General features: G+C 37.7%; 1 protein-coding gene across 2 annotated transcripts in view; it reads left to right on the top strand.

Annotated features, from left to right (window-relative positions):
- GTF2A1 (general transcription factor IIA subunit 1) overlaps window positions 1-16,297 on the top strand; it is a 36,243-nt gene that overhangs the window by 4,870 nt on the left and 15,076 nt on the right. For both annotated transcript variants that reach the window (XR_010831911.1, XM_066998171.1), the window contains exons 2-8: window positions 2,377-2,478; window positions 4,160-4,367; window positions 6,732-6,796; window positions 8,846-8,921; window positions 10,741-10,874; window positions 11,738-12,058; window positions 15,299-15,388. Coding sequence is in view for 1 of the 2 variants with exons in the window: in XM_066998171.1 (XP_066854272.1) it covers window positions 2,377-2,478; window positions 4,160-4,367; window positions 6,732-6,796; window positions 8,846-8,921; window positions 10,741-10,874; window positions 11,738-12,058; window positions 15,299-15,388 (996 nt within the window). In the remaining variant the exon portion in view is untranslated. The remainder of the gene's footprint in view (window positions 1-2,376; window positions 2,479-4,159; window positions 4,368-6,731; window positions 6,797-8,845; window positions 8,922-10,740; window positions 10,875-11,737; window positions 12,059-15,298; window positions 15,389-16,297) is intronic.

Below are 16,297 nucleotides of genomic sequence, written 5' to 3'. Positions count from 1 at the left end.
GGTCGTGATTTCAGGCGTAGAGGAAGTTCCATTGACTGAAGTGAAGCAACTCACGTGCCTACAGATCAGCGTGTTTATTTGCAGAGTGTGGTTTTGTCTTTAGGAAACAGATGCTTTTAATACAGTGAGAAACAATATGCAGAATAGGTCAAGTGGCATTTCTGTTCTAATTGAATTGTGTAAGCTTTATGCAATTTGTTTAATTATAGAAATAATAGGGCTTAATGTTATTAAGTACAATGTCTTTTTGCATCTGCTGTGCATTAAATCTAAGTGGAGAAATAATCTTATTAATGATGCTCGGTATTTCTAAGTTCCTCACTGCACAGAACTAAAATGCTAGTGCACAAGAGTAGTCAGCTTTTGAAAGTCTGTTTCAAACGTCTCTATAAGCACAAATAATGCTGTACTTGCAACTTAGAGATGTAGGCGTGCAGTACTGTACTGTTTTGAGAGAAAAAAAAATGCAAATCTGCTGTTTTTTGTTTCTTCTGGAGAAACTGAGTTTTGGACATAGGTGCTGTAAATGTAGTTTTCAGGTAAGGCAAACATCCCCTGTTACTTGGGGCCAGAAAGTTTTTGCAGAGACAAGTGTTGTTTTGAAGCTGCAAAGGGGCAACCTGATGAAATGTGAAATGAAAAAAAACTAGGGTGCTGATAGCGTGCCATTCCCCAAAATGTTGGGGGTGGATTTTCTGACCAGAGTGGTAGTGGTATTGTTTTGGTTTTTTTTTTAAACATTTAAAGGCAAAGGTACTCGATCTGTTCTGTGCTTATTGGCTACTCAGCTTTGTTCAGGGCTGGTAAATCATGTGCTGTTCCCTCCTCCTTTATTCCATAACGGAGGTGTAACCGTTCTGTTTCATAACGTGTGCAGTGTAATCTTGAGCATATCTGTAACGGATTCAGCACTTCTGGGACGCATTAAGCAACTGTGCGTGCATTAAAGATGTGTTTTAAGTGCATGCAGTAAATCTGTGTAGTTCCAGCGGTGCCGATCTATCTCGCTGTGTGCGCTCAGTGCAGATTTCCTACACCTCCGTTGGAGGGACAGCCGTCCTGGAGGGTGAAACCCACCGTACAAGTGCAGGATGATTGTTTTACTTGTGTGCAGCGTATCTGATGTGTGGCATCATTTGGGATTTTTGGCAGGAAGTCAGGGAGTGAGGTGGAGGAAGATGTCAGCTAACAGAAATTTGCAGTTGCTGTCAGGTTAGTTTAGGAACAGCCTGTACTCAGCCAAGGAACAGCCTTGAGCAGTTCACAGGCTGATTAACTCTAATTCAGACCTCCAAGTTCTACCATGCAGTTAGATATCAGGGATTAAATATCCCACCAAAGTGCCATTGAGGTTTACACATGTAGAGAGGTCCAAGCAGTGGTACCTGCTTAAAAGGTACAGCAAGTGTATTGTACAATTAGCCTACGGTCTTACGAATTAAATGTTATGCATTAATTGGTAAGGTTAAGTATTCTCTTTTTAAAATTGTACCCGTGTTTTAAACTTCACAGAGTGGCTGAGGTTGGCAGGGACCTCTGGCAGTCACCTAGTCCAACCCCCTGCTCGAGCAGCTTGCCCACGACTGCATCCAGGCAGCTTTTGGGCGTCCCTGAGGATGCGGAGTTCACAGCCTCTCTGGGCAACATAAAGTGAATTAAGTTTGCTTTGCCAATGACAATTTAGGCATGAAATCAGTGTAATAGAAAATGAGTATGTGTAGTTTTGCCCCCTGAAAAGTGTGTAGTGTAAAAACATAAGTACTGAGTGAAAAGAAAAGTCTGTCTAGTCTAATATTCTGTCTTCAGTAGTTTCCTTAAATAGATGTGTTAAGGAAGAACGGGACATTCATATATGAACGCTTCCAGTTTTCTGAGGCTTCAACATTTTTCAGCTCAGCAACATCCTGAGCCATAATCGATTTCTGTTCAGCTAGCAAGCACTGATGAGTTCCTTCTCTATGCATTTACCTAATATTCTTTTGAACTCCTGGCTTTCTTTAACCTAAATATTTTGCACGCATGCAAATATATATATATATATATTTTTTTTTTTTTACACATTTAGCATGTACACTGGCAAACAGGCAACAAATTTTGCTAAATGGAAAACAATCTTGTTTTCCTTGTTTTGAGCTAAACTCCTCATGGCTTGAAGACTCTTGTGACACAAGATAGTGAACGGTCCCTTCCCTTTTCACCTTGTTTGAGCTGTTTTTGCTGATTTATACTTTCTTGCATATTTTAGTCACTCAAATGTGCAGCATATTCTGTAGTGCACTTTTAAGAGGGTTTATTTTTTTTGGAAAAAATCTTATTTTAATGTTAGACTACTAAATTTCTTTCAAAAATAATGCTGACTACTTGCTTTTTTTTAAGCCTAAATTGTACAGGTCTGTAATTGAAGATGTCATTAATGATGTCAGAGAAGTTTTTCTGGATGAAGGAGTGGATGAACAAGTTCTTATGGAACTCAAAACAGTAAGTTGCAACTGAAAAGTTTTTTAAATAGACCAACGCACGGAGTAGTTCTTGGATCTGTCTTCTGTTGTACGCAGTAAAATACTAATTTTTAGTTATCAAAGCAGTGTATCGATGTGCATGTCTGTATCCCCACATCATTTGCATTATACTGCTCTAGAAAGAGGTCTGCCCACCGTGTTTACTTGCCCTAATTTGGCATGTCAAACTTGACGTAAACTACCAGCGGCATCTGAGTTCACAGTGTAACTGTTTCAGTCCCTGAAAAACTGTATCACTACTTTAAAAAGGAAAAGAGAATATGTTCATTTTAGAGGTAAAACAATTCCTAAGGTTTCCGTGCTGAAAAATAAAATGCTTGTTCTGCTTGGTGTTTTTGACTTATTTCCATTGCCAGATTATTGCAGATACTGTTTGTGGTTTGCAGAAGCATTGTTTTGGGGGAGTGGTATGCAATAAATCGCACTGTGCATGTCACACTATTCCAAATACCTCTGATTCAGAGTATTCACTTCATATACAGTGTGTTTGAATTGTTAACAAGGGGCCAAAAAAAGGCATGGTGTTGACCTGAGCTGTACTGGGTCTGCCATGCCGTTCTCCAAAAGCTTCCTGAGCAAAAGTAGGAAGTTTTCAAAAGAGAAAAGAAAAGGCAGAAAAAAAGGGAAGAAGTAAAGTAAAAGGAAGTAGGTGCCTACTTACTTCAGCTGTTGAATAAGGCTTCCTTCAATAAACTGGATGTCCTACATCATGAGTATTTTTAAAGTATTAAAAAATGGGTGGCGTATGAACTTTGGTTAGAAGGAAACGTTTGAAGGATTCTTTTCCATGAAACTGTGACCTGGCTTGAGGGAAAGAGAGAGTGCGCGCTCTAAGAAAAGCACCTGATATTTGTGTTACAGGTGTGTTCTGCAGATCATGTCAGAAAAGATTCAATGAAGAAAGTGGCGAGAAGAGAAATAAAGGAAGGCTTAGGGAGTCCTGGGCAGGATTTGAGATCAGGAGTCTTGGGTGCCCATAGTCTCCTTGACTACAGTGTGTTACAAAATACTCATGTTACTGTTTTTGCAAGAGCTGCTGCTTTGGTGGTTGTGGCTTTTCTTGAGAGCTTTCAACTGACATCCCGAGCTGCAGGGTTGAAGAGGCTGTTTGATACCGTAGTAGAAACTTCCAGTGCATGTACAGAGACTTTATCTTAGGTACACTGGTAGTTTCTGTTAGCGTGTTATCAGGTAATAGTCTTCATGCAACTTGTATTGAGAAGTTCCAGGAAGAAATGGCTTGGGGAAAGCTGTAATAAAGAATTGATTTTTGTAATGAAAGAGAAAAGAAAGAAACAAGGTAGAGAAGTGGCAAACCTGAAAACTATTTAAAGATATCAGTTTATCTTCATTCATTCTTCTGTTAGGGTTGTTAAGATCCTTCCACAAATGGAAGAAAGAAAGAATGAATGTTAAAGCCTGAACTGACGATTCTGAAGGGATTATTTAATTCTTACTAAAACATTACCTATGTGAAGTTATCTCTTCAATCTGTGTTTGCTGGGGGCTTTTTGGCTAAATAGACTGCACAAGATAAACAGTGAAAACAAATTCAATCATGTAGTACTGTCTTTATATTGTTACAAGTCTTGCTGAGTAAGAATGGTACAGAAAGATTTCTCTTTTCTTTCTCAAACTAGCTGTGGGAGAACAAGCTGATGCAGTCCAAGGCTGTAGATGGCTTCCATTCAGAAGAGCAGCAGCTTTTGTTGCAGGTGCAACAGCAGCAGCAGCAACAGCAGCAACAACAGCATCACCACCACCATCATCACACACAACCTCAGCCACAGCAGACTGTGCAGCAGCAGTCTCAGCCACAACAGGTTCTTATTCCAACGTCTCAGCAAGGTCAGACTTACTCTTTAACATCTCTGGTGAAAGACTCTCAAATTAGACCAACTCCTTCTGTAGCATATTTGAAGTCTAGGGGAAGGATGTTTATCTCGTGGATAGCTGTCTTTATGTCAGACTTTGCCTCTGCTTGACTATTTAATGGGTCAAGAGAGCTGTCTTGTTGGAAAAGTATCTTTGCGTTTCTTTTAGTCATATTCTTCAGAAGATTTTGGAAAAGCTGAATTCTTCTCTTACTACTTAACATATGTTTTCAAAATACATGACTTTCAGGTTGTGGCAAAAATCCATTAACAGCTCCGTAATTTCAAGACAATATGTGTATGCAGTTGGCAGCTTATTCCGAAGCCAGTAATGTCATTAGGAGCAAATTATTTTTAAAAACATTTAAAGAGTTTGTTAAGCATAAGTAGATGCTAGGATGTGAAAAATACCTGTATAATGTTCTGAATATATAGTAGATGTTTTCATGTTAGAACAGGTTTCAAGTGAAAAGCTTAATGGCTATTTTTCATGTGGTTGTAGCAGATTGTACAGTGGGGGTTCCAAGGTACATTTGAGTTAGCTGTAAGAGCATTGTTTCTTGTAGTGATTGTCTTATGTATTCTCCATTAATAATAGAAACAACATTTTCACCATTTACAATTTCATTTAATAAATAAGATGAACAGTACTGGATTCTACTGCAAATTTGCCGTATAAACAAATCTGCTACCCATAAACTGCATGAGCTGAGTTTTCAGTGTGCTATTGCAATTGTTGGTTAAAAATATTTATCTGTCTTAGTCAGGGACTTCAGTCTTTTTATCAGGTTTCATGGGTCAGGACCTATGTTGTCATAGGCACAAGAGGTAACTACAAATTGACCTCCCCTGCTCCACCCTACCCCCCAAAAAGTTTCTATTCAATACAGAGAAGACGTAGTGTGAAAATAACTTGTTACTGTTTTTTGTTTGTTTTCCTCTAATATTACTTTGTTTTTGGCTGGAAATAAATCAATTTGGACTGCTGGTATAAAATTTGTTTTGAGATTTAAGACCCCCTAACGCATCTTGAAATGAGCTGGGTGTCTCAACTCTGGTTACAGAATCTGTTTACCCAGACCTCTAGTGGCTGCTTAGATGAATAGCTGTGACGCTACTGATTGCATTGCCCACTACTGATACGGAGGTCCCTGTTCCCCAGTTCGTTTCCTAGGGTAGAATACAGTCCTGCCTACAGTAACATGTTTAAAACTGATTAATTGTTGCCCTATGTTGTGTCCTAAGACCAAATTACAATGTGGAGGCTAAATGAATTTGGATATTGAAGCTCTTTGATCACAGATACATGCAGTTTAACGAATTATGTGACTTCCCTGTTCCATGGTGGAGGTGGTGCAGTGGGAGGATTGTGTGAATTGATGTAGTGGTTCCTTACACAACTTGGTGCAGTCCCAGAGAGAGGCTGGGACAGTCAGCATGGTCGTTCCTGCTGTGCTGTGTGTGATTCTAGTGCAGGGTCATGGCTTCCTGAAAGTTGGAAAGATGGCCTTTGATCTTGGTGTAGTGTTGTGGGTCTTCCCTCTCCAGAATCTTTCCAGAAACTCTCAGTTACCTCAATAATCTTAAGGTTACAGGATTTTACAGGATTGCGTGGAAAATACCTTGTTGATGATTAGTTCATATTGTTCTGTCACTTTCCAGTTTGCGGTCACTGATGGTGGCACTCACAATCTGTTCCATAGCATTCTGGACACTTGCACTTACAGATGACCAATAGACTGATTGTTCACATAGTTTAGCCGTCTATTTTGTGTAGCACACCAAAACTATTGTGTTGTATGGGACAGGTGTTTGATGATTTTTCATTTACTACATCAAAAATACCAGTGAAGAGCACAAGTTTGTTGACAGGTGTGCTAACTAGACCACTCAAGCTAACTGCTGTGTCCTGTTAATATACTCTTCTTCACCTTGCAGCAGTCCTTGCAATCAGTCTGTTTTAAGAGTTAATCACTGTTAGTTGATGTTTTTGGAGAACTTGGATCTGAACATCAGCTAATTTATAAAAATTTCGTATATACCTTTCATTTCAGAAATATATTTTAAATTTTGCTTTACATAGGATCAGAGCAGATCAGACTGATGCCATTGAAATAAGATCTGTAAAGCCAAAATAGCCATACCACCTCTCAGAGCTGCTGTTATGTATTGCCTTCACAGTAAAACTTACTAAGGTCAGAGGCTGCTCAGTAGCTGTTTTTGTTCTGAAGCCCAGTTGATGTTTGTGTAATGTCAAGTTATTCTGGCTTGGATGTTTTTTTTGGGCCAACTGCATCATTTTCATGAAATGCTATCTTTTTTTTTTTTCTGGTTTTAGCACCTCAGCAGCAAGTTATTGTGCCAGATTCCAAGCTGATACCACACATGAATACATCGGGCATGGTAAGAAAAGCCAAAGTTTATACACATATATGCTGTCATTATATAAGTTGTTTTGACTAAATAGTAAACACGAATCTGGTATTAGTCATCAGAGAAGTAGGACACATCGGTAAAGCTGTCTGTCATCTTTGAGTTCTGCTGCTGTAATGATAGTGTAGGAGAAGTAACCCAGGACGTGGTTTTGGTAACTAATCTAGGACTTACCTTGATATTCTGCTTTAAGTGGGTTAAACCAAAACTTTATTTAAGTTAGAAGTTTGGTGAAAATATGCATGATGATATGCTTGTCATATACCAACACAGCTGTGTTAACTGGTACAAAAGTATTGCTAGATGCAGGAAACAACAATAACTGTTATGAAAATTTAATTTTGTAGCAAATTAGAGATTATTTAGCAATTCAGATCCAGCTTTTCTTGTCTCATTATTTAGATTCATGAATTTTATAGGAGGATATAAAACAGTCTCATTATTTGTCCATTTCTCTCAGTTTTTATCTCAATAGGTTAATTTTGTTTGTCTTGCTTTAAATGCCCTTGCAGGTCCTTGAAAACAACAGCTAGTAATAGTGAATTTTTATCCTAATTATATATTTATATTTTTTGCCACTTCTATGGTAAAAGCACATGAAACAAGGTTTCATGATTAGACAAAAAGCATCAGCAACTTGCATAAGCTTCAGTTCTCCATTAGCTGCTTACCTTATAGAAAAGAATGTGAACTTCATTACTTAAATGGCATGATTTACCCAGGGGCTGAGAGCACAATAATATCTACGTTTTTCTAAAATGTTTTATAACTATTTCAATTGAATTTGTAACTTCCATAGTACAAAGGTTAAATGTTTTGTGTTTTCTTTTCCTGTCTCCATTCAGCTAGATCTCTTTTGGCAAAAATGAGTATGCAGGAATTTTAAAACTCTGCTGTTGTCAAAATGCAGATGAATTGTATACGGCAGAAGAGTACTATTCAATAAATACCCTTTTACAGAATTTATTTGGAATTATTGTGTATTTCTAATAGACTTTTAGGTTGGTATTAGAGACTGGATTTGACCTTGAGTATCTTGGAGTGCAGAGACGAATGAGAATTTATTTATCTGCCTGTGGGAGATGAGGATGCAGGAAAGCACTTTCAAGTTTTGTTTGGTGTTCTCTTATTTCGGAAATTGTAACTACTATATGGATCAGCTGGTAAGGGGAGATCATATTTCTTAGGAACAAGAGGTATACGCTCTACCCAGTAACAAAGTTTAAATCCTTTCTGTAGCAGACAGTAATCTCCCATGGTTCCTCTATGATGAGGGAAGGGAGGCTTTTCAAAAGGTAATTGAAGTTAGACCCTTGAAATGGAGAAGCCTCCGGAGAAGTCTATGTCCCTGTATGAGTAAAGGACTTAATGCGGATTTTTATGTTTGGAACTCACATGAGTGTGTTGGAATTCAATTTCCTTGTAAGATAGAATCATTACCCATTGAGAGTCCTTGGCTTTCTCTTTTAGCCACATGTCTTGAGAGAAAATATCAGTCATTCTGTCAACAGTCAGTACACTGTATGCATATATTCTCACAAAAGAGGTATGTTATTTGGAACTTGAAATGCAAATCATTTGTAGAATGAAGAAAATTGCAAACTCCTTGTGAAAACAAGATAGGTGAACGTGATCCTTGTTTAAGTACCGTGTTTTCCTTCAGATTTGAAAGTGTGCAAGTAAAATAGCCACCCTAGCAATGCAGTGTTGTATTAGGTCAGCAGACAGGGCAGAGGAGAACAAAATCTGCTGAGCATAAAGACAAACCAAGAAACACTGTGCAGGTGGGTTTAGGTGTGATGTTTAGTGATTGTTACTTGTCTTCTTCCTATTAAGGAAGAAGGGAATTTTTTTTATATGTAGTATAATACACAGTTGATTAATGCCTGCTTTTCGATTGTATGTGTGCAAACATTGTAAATAGCAATATAAAAAAAGGTATGTATTTTCAGGCAGTATGTTGTGACGTGGAACACTGGCAATAACACTTGTGGTTAAAAAGCTTTTCCTGTATTTCAGAGTGCCGCAGCCACTGCAGCTACGTTGGCTCTCCCTGCTGGCGTTACTCCTGTTCAGCAGATACTTACAAATTCAGGTAACTGTTGTAACACTGAGGTCAAACAATGGTTTTGTGGGTGCTTGGGAGGGAGAAATCATGGATTTTATTCCCTGCTATAAAAATCAAAATCTGGGAATCAACCCTTAGCCACTAGTGTCATCTCTTCTCTAGACTCCTGGACTCTTGCTCGCCAACTGGTTAGTCTTATGAACCTAACAGCGGTTTGGGTTAGATTCTGTGCACGTCTTCTGTGCTTTTTAGACAGGTGCATGAAGCAAGAAGACAGGCATTGCTGTCTCTCCCCTTTGCATATTTCTGAATTTTATGAATCATGATCAGAGCAGAGATACTAGACTGGTTATAAAAGATCAGGATCATTTCATCTGTCACTGCAGATGAGGAGTGTATTAAAGTTTTGGGTATCTGCTAAGCACACGGTGGAATTTCTAATTTTGCTGGCAATGCTAATTTTATTTTAGATTTATCATGTTTAAATACTGTCATGCTGTACACTTAAAATATAAATGTGATTTTTATGAACAGCCTAACTGATGCTTTATGTACTTGTACATGTATTATGCTGATGACATAAGCTTGATTCTAGGTAGACTCTGTGTTGACAGTAAAGGAAGATCTGAGAAGGCTCAATTTTCTAGAATCACTTGGTGCTCTTGCCAGAATAATTCACTTAGTCTACTCAGAATCACTTGTGACTTAGCCTCCCTGCTTTAAACATCTGAATGTTTAATGGATATGTAGTTGAAATGAAATTGAAATGTGTAGCTGTTCTAGAAATTTAAGTCCTTCCAGTTTTTAAGGAAGCACACCTGTGCTTTATAGGAGTATTATATTTGTTACTTTTGTTATGGTCATTTTCTTTTTCAGTTAAAATTGTTTGCAGTGTGTTTTCTTGAAGAATGGACTAGGATGGCCTGCAGAACTGTACTTCCTTCCTTCTTCCAGATGTACTTACCTGTTTGATTAAACAGGACATTTTTTTGTTTGATTAAACATTTTGCTGTGGAGGGAGAACAGGAAAAAATCATTGTTTGAGGGGAAAGGTGTGAAGTTGAGGATTACCTAATTTCACTTCTCCTCCTCCTCCTCCTGTCTTTCTGAATAGAAATGTAAAAAGTGTATTGAAGTATGTCCTGGCTCCCTCTTTTCAGAGTTGGAGGCCATCTCTGAAGGCGAGTCTTTGTGTTTTGTGAAGTGAGGACAGGTGTAATAAAGCTATAGGGTAATTAAAGAAATGGAGTGGGTATTGTGGGAAAAGGAAGGAGAAATGAATAATTACTGTAAGGACAGGCTTTTCCAAAAGGCAGCTGCGTGTTAATATTGTAAGGAAAGTTATGCAGGGAAGAATTTCTAACAGTGTGGTAATTGGAGGGACTCCAGTTGGAGTCTGGGAATGGGGGGCCATCTGACAAGACCCTGGAAATAACATAGCATTAGCAGTGGCTAAACCTTCAGTGGTGTAAGTACCTGTACTTCTTGGTTTGGTATATATTTGCTTGTCTCTATCTGTAAAATTTATCTTTTAAAACATAAGGTATGTTCATAAATAGGAACTAATATTTGAAATACTGTGCTGCTTTAAAGGTTTAGTCTTGGATTGCATGCGTAAATTATTTTTGGCTTGCATACTTCATAATCAGAAGTGGTAAACAGCCTTATTAGCTCTTTGTTTCTGACACAGGTGCTATAGTCTAGTGTCTTCACTGGTGAAAACAGACCACAAATGCTCTTTAATTGTTACAAGTGTTCTTCCAGGAAACAAGTTTCTAAACTGCAATAGTTTTAAATGGGTATTTCTTCTCTTTGATTCATTTGATAATTATTTATCTTATTACAGGCCAGATCCTCCAAGTAGTTAGGACTGCAAATGGAGCTCAGTACATCATTCAGCCACAGCAGCCAGTTGTTCTACAGCAGCAGGTCATACCACAAATGCAACCTGGTGGTGTACAAGCACCTGTTATACAGCAGGTAAAGAAAAAAAATAATATATACTCCTGAAAGTAGAAACCTGATAGTAATAATTAATCAAGTTTGCATTTTTGATGGCAAATTGAAATGGAGTACGAAGACAGTAATAATATATTGGAAAAAAAAAGAAAGTTTCATTAGGAGTGTTCTTAATAATTTTGAAATGTTGCTTTAAATGTCATTTTTATTCTTGCAAAATTTCGACTGGCCTTAGTTTAAAAATGCTTTTATGTGGCTCCGATGACAATTATATTGTGTGCATAATGTTAATCTGCATCCTTTCACAAATGTGTTTACCAGTTAAAATGATTCTGTGTTACATAACATACAGAAGAAAATACCTTTAAAAAAATACCCCCACAAAAAGCACAAAACCCCAAACCGGACGTTTTATTACTGAATACAGTATGTTTTGCCATGATTTTTGTTCAGCTACAAGGTCAACTGTGCGTCCAAAATGTGTTGGCATTGAATTTAGTGTTGTGTCAAGAGTTCAGCAGTTTAGACATGAATAAGAATATGTAGAGAGTTTAGTGTTTTATGAAGAAGCTTTAAAAATAGTTTTTTATTTGAATTTAAACATTTCTTAACTGTGCTTAGAACTTGGGGTGATTATGGTAGTGCTAGCTACTAGAATGGAAAATGAGACAGTAGGTTTTCTTTGGTTTAGCAACACAAAGTGCAGAAAGTGAACACCAAGTAGTGAGAGAAGCTGCTATTGAAGATTAAATTATCTAATATAGGTAGAGTATTTGTAACTTTTGTTATTCTAATTAGTCCAAGTTGGACTGATGTGCTTTAATCGTTTTTTGTAAGTAGTGTGGTAGCCTGTTGTCACTGTACTTGCAATGGTATTTCATCAGGTTTTGGCTCCTATCCCTGGAGGGATTTCCCAGCAGACAGGAGTAATTATTCAGCCTCAGCAGATCCTGTTTACAGGAAATAAAACACAAGTCATACCTACAACAGTGGCAGCCCCTACACCAGCTCAAGCACAGATTCCTGCAGCTGGTCAGCAGCAACCACAACAGCAACAGGCACAACCACAAGCACCGCTTGTTCTCCAAGTTGATGGAGCAGGAGATACATCGTCTGAAGAAGAAGAAGATGAGGAAGAAGACTATGATGATGATGAAGAGGAGGACAAAGAAAAAGATGGAGGTGAAGATGGCCAGGTTGAAGAGGTAAAATTAACCCTAATTTAGATGATTGAAGTATGCATCTATTTAGCTTTTATTTTTTTTTCTCAACAGTATGTCAAAGAAAACTATATACCTCAAAAATTATATTCCCATGTCCTGGTTTCAGCTGGGCTAGAGTTAATTTTCCAGCTAGTAGCTGGCATGGTGCTGTGTTTTGGATTGAGAATGAAAATAATGTTGATAACACACTGATGTTTTAGTTGTTGCTGAGCAGTGCTTACTCTAAGCCAAGGACTCTTCAGCTCCTCACACTGCCCTTCCAGTGAGGAGGCTGGGGGTGTGCAAGGAGCTGGGAGGGGACAGAACCAGCTCAGCTGACCCAAACTGGCTGCAGGGATATCCCATACCATAATGATACGGTGTCATGCTGAACAATTATATGGAGTGGCTGGCCGGAGTTGGGGGGACTGCTGCTCGGGGATGGGCATCAGTCAGTGGGTGGTGAGCAATTGCATTGTGCATCACTTGCTTTGTATATTCTATTATTATCATTATCATTATTATTTCTCTTTCTTTTCTGTCTGATTAAACTGTCTTTATTTCAACTTGTGAGCTTTTTTTTCCCCTCCCAATTCTCTCCCCCATCCCACTGGGCGTGAGGGTGGTAAGCGAATGGCTCTGTAGTGCTTAGCCGCCTGCTGGGCTAAACCATAACAGTCTTTTAGTCTTACTTGAAAGAAAACTATATACCTCAAGGAATGTTATATTCCCATAATCTTGAGAATATCACTTCTATCCTTGTACTTAAATTTCTTTATTTCCCATATTGAGTCTGTGGAAACTGTTAGCAGAGCACCTTGAAATGCAGTTGGTGTGTGTAGGGAACAGAAAATACTGTTAATTATAATATCCTTCTGAAAACTTCAGTAGTATTTCTGATGCTGTGGAAAGATCAGCCATGAAACCTTCACAAGCAAACAGAAGTAGTCAACTGCTTTTGGGACTGAGTGCATATAATTGCAAGATGTTAGGAAGAATGACAAAAGGAGAGCATATTTTTAATACACTGAGGAGACAAGTAACGTGGTCTGGCCTGTATCTTACTCACTGTTTAGTTGCTTTCTGTTAAACTAGAAGGAGCCCAAGAACTCAGATTATAAAACACCTTCTTAAAAGCACATCCTTGATTAATAAAGTCAGGAGCAGGAGTGAATGTTCTTAGTAACTTGCTGCCTTCTTAACACTGTGCTTAATTTAGACTTTGAATTTGCTTGGTTTTGAACTTGAGCCAGTGGTTCTTACCAGGTTTTGTTCTGTTACACCAAAAAGCCACACAGAAAAAAAGTCCTAATAAGCTAAAAGTACTTTTATTTCAGTTTCTGACAGCAAATGGAGCACTTCCTAAATCTATCCCTAAAATGCATTTTGAACTATCAGATCACTTCCACAGTTCTCTGCAACCTTTCCAATTATCTTAAGATATAATTTAAAATGCCAGTATGAGGAGCAGTTGTAGCATTTCACCATCTGTATCACTCTTATATTATATGCAGATAAAACTTAAATTTTTTATTAAGGAGTTAAATCAGTTTTTCTGTAATATATTTACAGTGGTGTCAAACAACATTTTTCTATTACAAGTTGAATCCACATGACCTTTTTCATTATTACCATCATTATTATTTCTCCTCCTTTTCTGGCCTATTAAACTGTCTTTATTTCAACTCATGAGCTTTTACTTTTTTTTTCCCCTCCTGATTCTCTCACCCATCCCACCACCTCAATATGGGAAATAAACTGAAGTACAGGGATAGAAGTGATATTCTCAAGATTATGGGAATATTCTCTGAGGTATATAGTTTTCTTTCAAATAACACACGAAGACTGCCATGCTTTAAGCCGGCAGGCAGCTAAGCACCAGCACAGATGTCACTCTGAATGTGTTAAAAGTGTAGGTCATCATACTTAAATATCAAGTGTTATTTAATATTGTTTTAATGCTAGTGCTATTTTTTTTATATGCTAAGGCTTTATTATCAGCATGCCAGAGGGCCCCTGTTATTTTTGCTCCCTGTGTTTATCAGGAGCTAGTTAATGAGTAGAGCAGTCCATTAAAAGTTTTTTGAGTCACTTAAATATAACATTAGTTTGAAAGAAATTAGGACTTCTAGTACGCCTTTTTCTTCCCTCATTAGCATTTCCCTAGTATAGCTTATATATTTTGGGGCAGGTGGGAAGGTGAGGATTACACGGAAGTCTTAAGAAAAGCTGTTCTGCTTTTATTAGTGGTTGTTTTAAGCTTTCAAAATATTTGCTGTTTAGATGAGACGTGGGGGGGAAACAAACTTCAGCTGTACCATTCTCACCATACTGAAAAGAACTTAGTGCATCAGAATTCGGTTTTGGCAATACAAACTGCCAGATGCTTGAGGAGAGGAGCAAGAAGGATCTGGAAGAGGTATGCAGTTTAGAAATGAGCTTTAAGACAATCCTCTTAAGCACAGGTGGGAAGGCCGTGCTGGAAAGAAGAAATTAGACTTGCAGTTGAGTAGTGATATTTGTAAGTATCCTTGTGAAGCTATTTGGTTATCTTCATAAGACTTGCACAGTACAGTAGTAAATAGAAATAGTAAAAGGATAAAGGAAATGGCACAACTTAGAAAGATTTGAAAGGTGGAGAGACCTTTGGTAGAAAGAGGAAAAAATTGAAAGTAATTTTTAAGGAACATGAAAATAGTAGAACATCTACAGAAGTTATTTTTTATGTATCTATGCAAGATCATCTTAAAAACATCTTTTTTTTCTCCCCTAAAAGCTTTCTGCTTTTGTTGAGGTCTGTTTCTGTTACAAACACGACTAAGTCATGGAGTTTGTATTTCTAGTGGCATGTAGGGAGTGATGTGGGTAATGTTGCATTTCCACTGCTTAGAGGCTTTAGAAAAATGAAAATCTGCATAGTGATAGATTTTTGTAAAAGCAAATGACAAGCACCAGAACACTTGCAATAAAAGAGTAAGAATGTTTGTGGTGCTAAAAGGCTACAGTGCCCAGAATCTGGCTTGAACATTGAAGTTGGGCACTGAAATTGTTAAGGACATCTCCTGAGGAATCATCATGGAGGGGATAAAGGAAATGTACTTGATTCCTCCACTGGGAAGCCTAATACTTCACGTGTCAGATGTTTATTTAGGTTCATAGCTCATAGACAGACTGTAGCCTGATACGAGTAATGGAAGTAACAGTAATAACCTTACAGTAACTTTTCACACATGTTTCTTCCAGGAGCCTCTTAACAGTGAAGATGATGTGAGCGATGAGGAAGGACAAGAACTGTTCGATACAGAAAATGTTGTTGTGTGCCAGTATGATAAGGTAAAATATAAATGCGAGAGTTCTAATTTCTCTGTTCTTCCTATCAAGTCATACCTTTTAAGTGACACAAAAATATCTGTGTGACTGTCAAGTATAGGTAGATATGTGAAGATTACAACATGAATGTTAATGTAAGAACTGACAACTGTTTTTAAAATGGGTCTTTGGAAGGTGTTTTTTGATAGACTTGGTGGTAGTGAGGAAAGCTTAGAAAAGTTTGGTTGAATTCTTTTTTCTTCTTTATCATGTCTGACTGATTTTTTAAAAAAAAGGTTAGTCCTCTGGGCTCATGAGAAGTGAACTCTTGCAAGTTTTGTAGTTTGTAGCCACAAATGAAAGTAGTAGTCATTAAGTTTAGACTTGTTAGAAAACTACTTATTGATCACTAAAAATGTCTCTTCATGGTGACTAAATAGTTTTCAGAGGAGGATGTTCCTTCTGTGCCATGCTTTTTTTTATTTTGAAAAAGCAACATGGAATGCTTATACTTATTTTGCTTTAAATTCCGCTGAATTGTCCTGTCTTCCCTTGAATGACTAATTTCTTTCTTTATATTTGCCCTGAAATATGTGAGGATACATTTATGTCTGGAATTGTTTTAAATTTGTCCAGAGGCTCTCAGCACTTTATTGAAGTAGTATGCAGAAAGATTATTCAATATGGATTTTCTTTCTTTGCCTGTGAGAGTTTACTTGCACTGTGAGGAATAAGGATCCTTTTAAAAGCAGAGAAAAGATTGTTGAAGAAAAAACCCTTCATTGCAAAGAATGACTTTAATAGAAAATACTCAGTTATGTCTGTATTCTACTTGTGCTTGTCATCAGACTGAGGAAAGTAATATCAATATCTACATCCTAGCTGTCTTTCTCCTCCAGATGGTACTCTGGAATTGTTAGTTTCAAGGCAGTT

The sequence above is a fragment of the Anser cygnoides genome, chromosome 5 (genome assembly GCF_040182565.1).
Source record: "Anser cygnoides isolate HZ-2024a breed goose chromosome 5, Taihu_goose_T2T_genome, whole genome shotgun sequence".
NCBI classification, from domain to species: Eukaryota; Metazoa; Chordata; class Aves; order Anseriformes; family Anatidae; genus Anser; species Anser cygnoides.
Note: the sequence above shows the minus strand (reverse complement) of the source record. Positions and strands in the feature narration are given on the sequence as shown.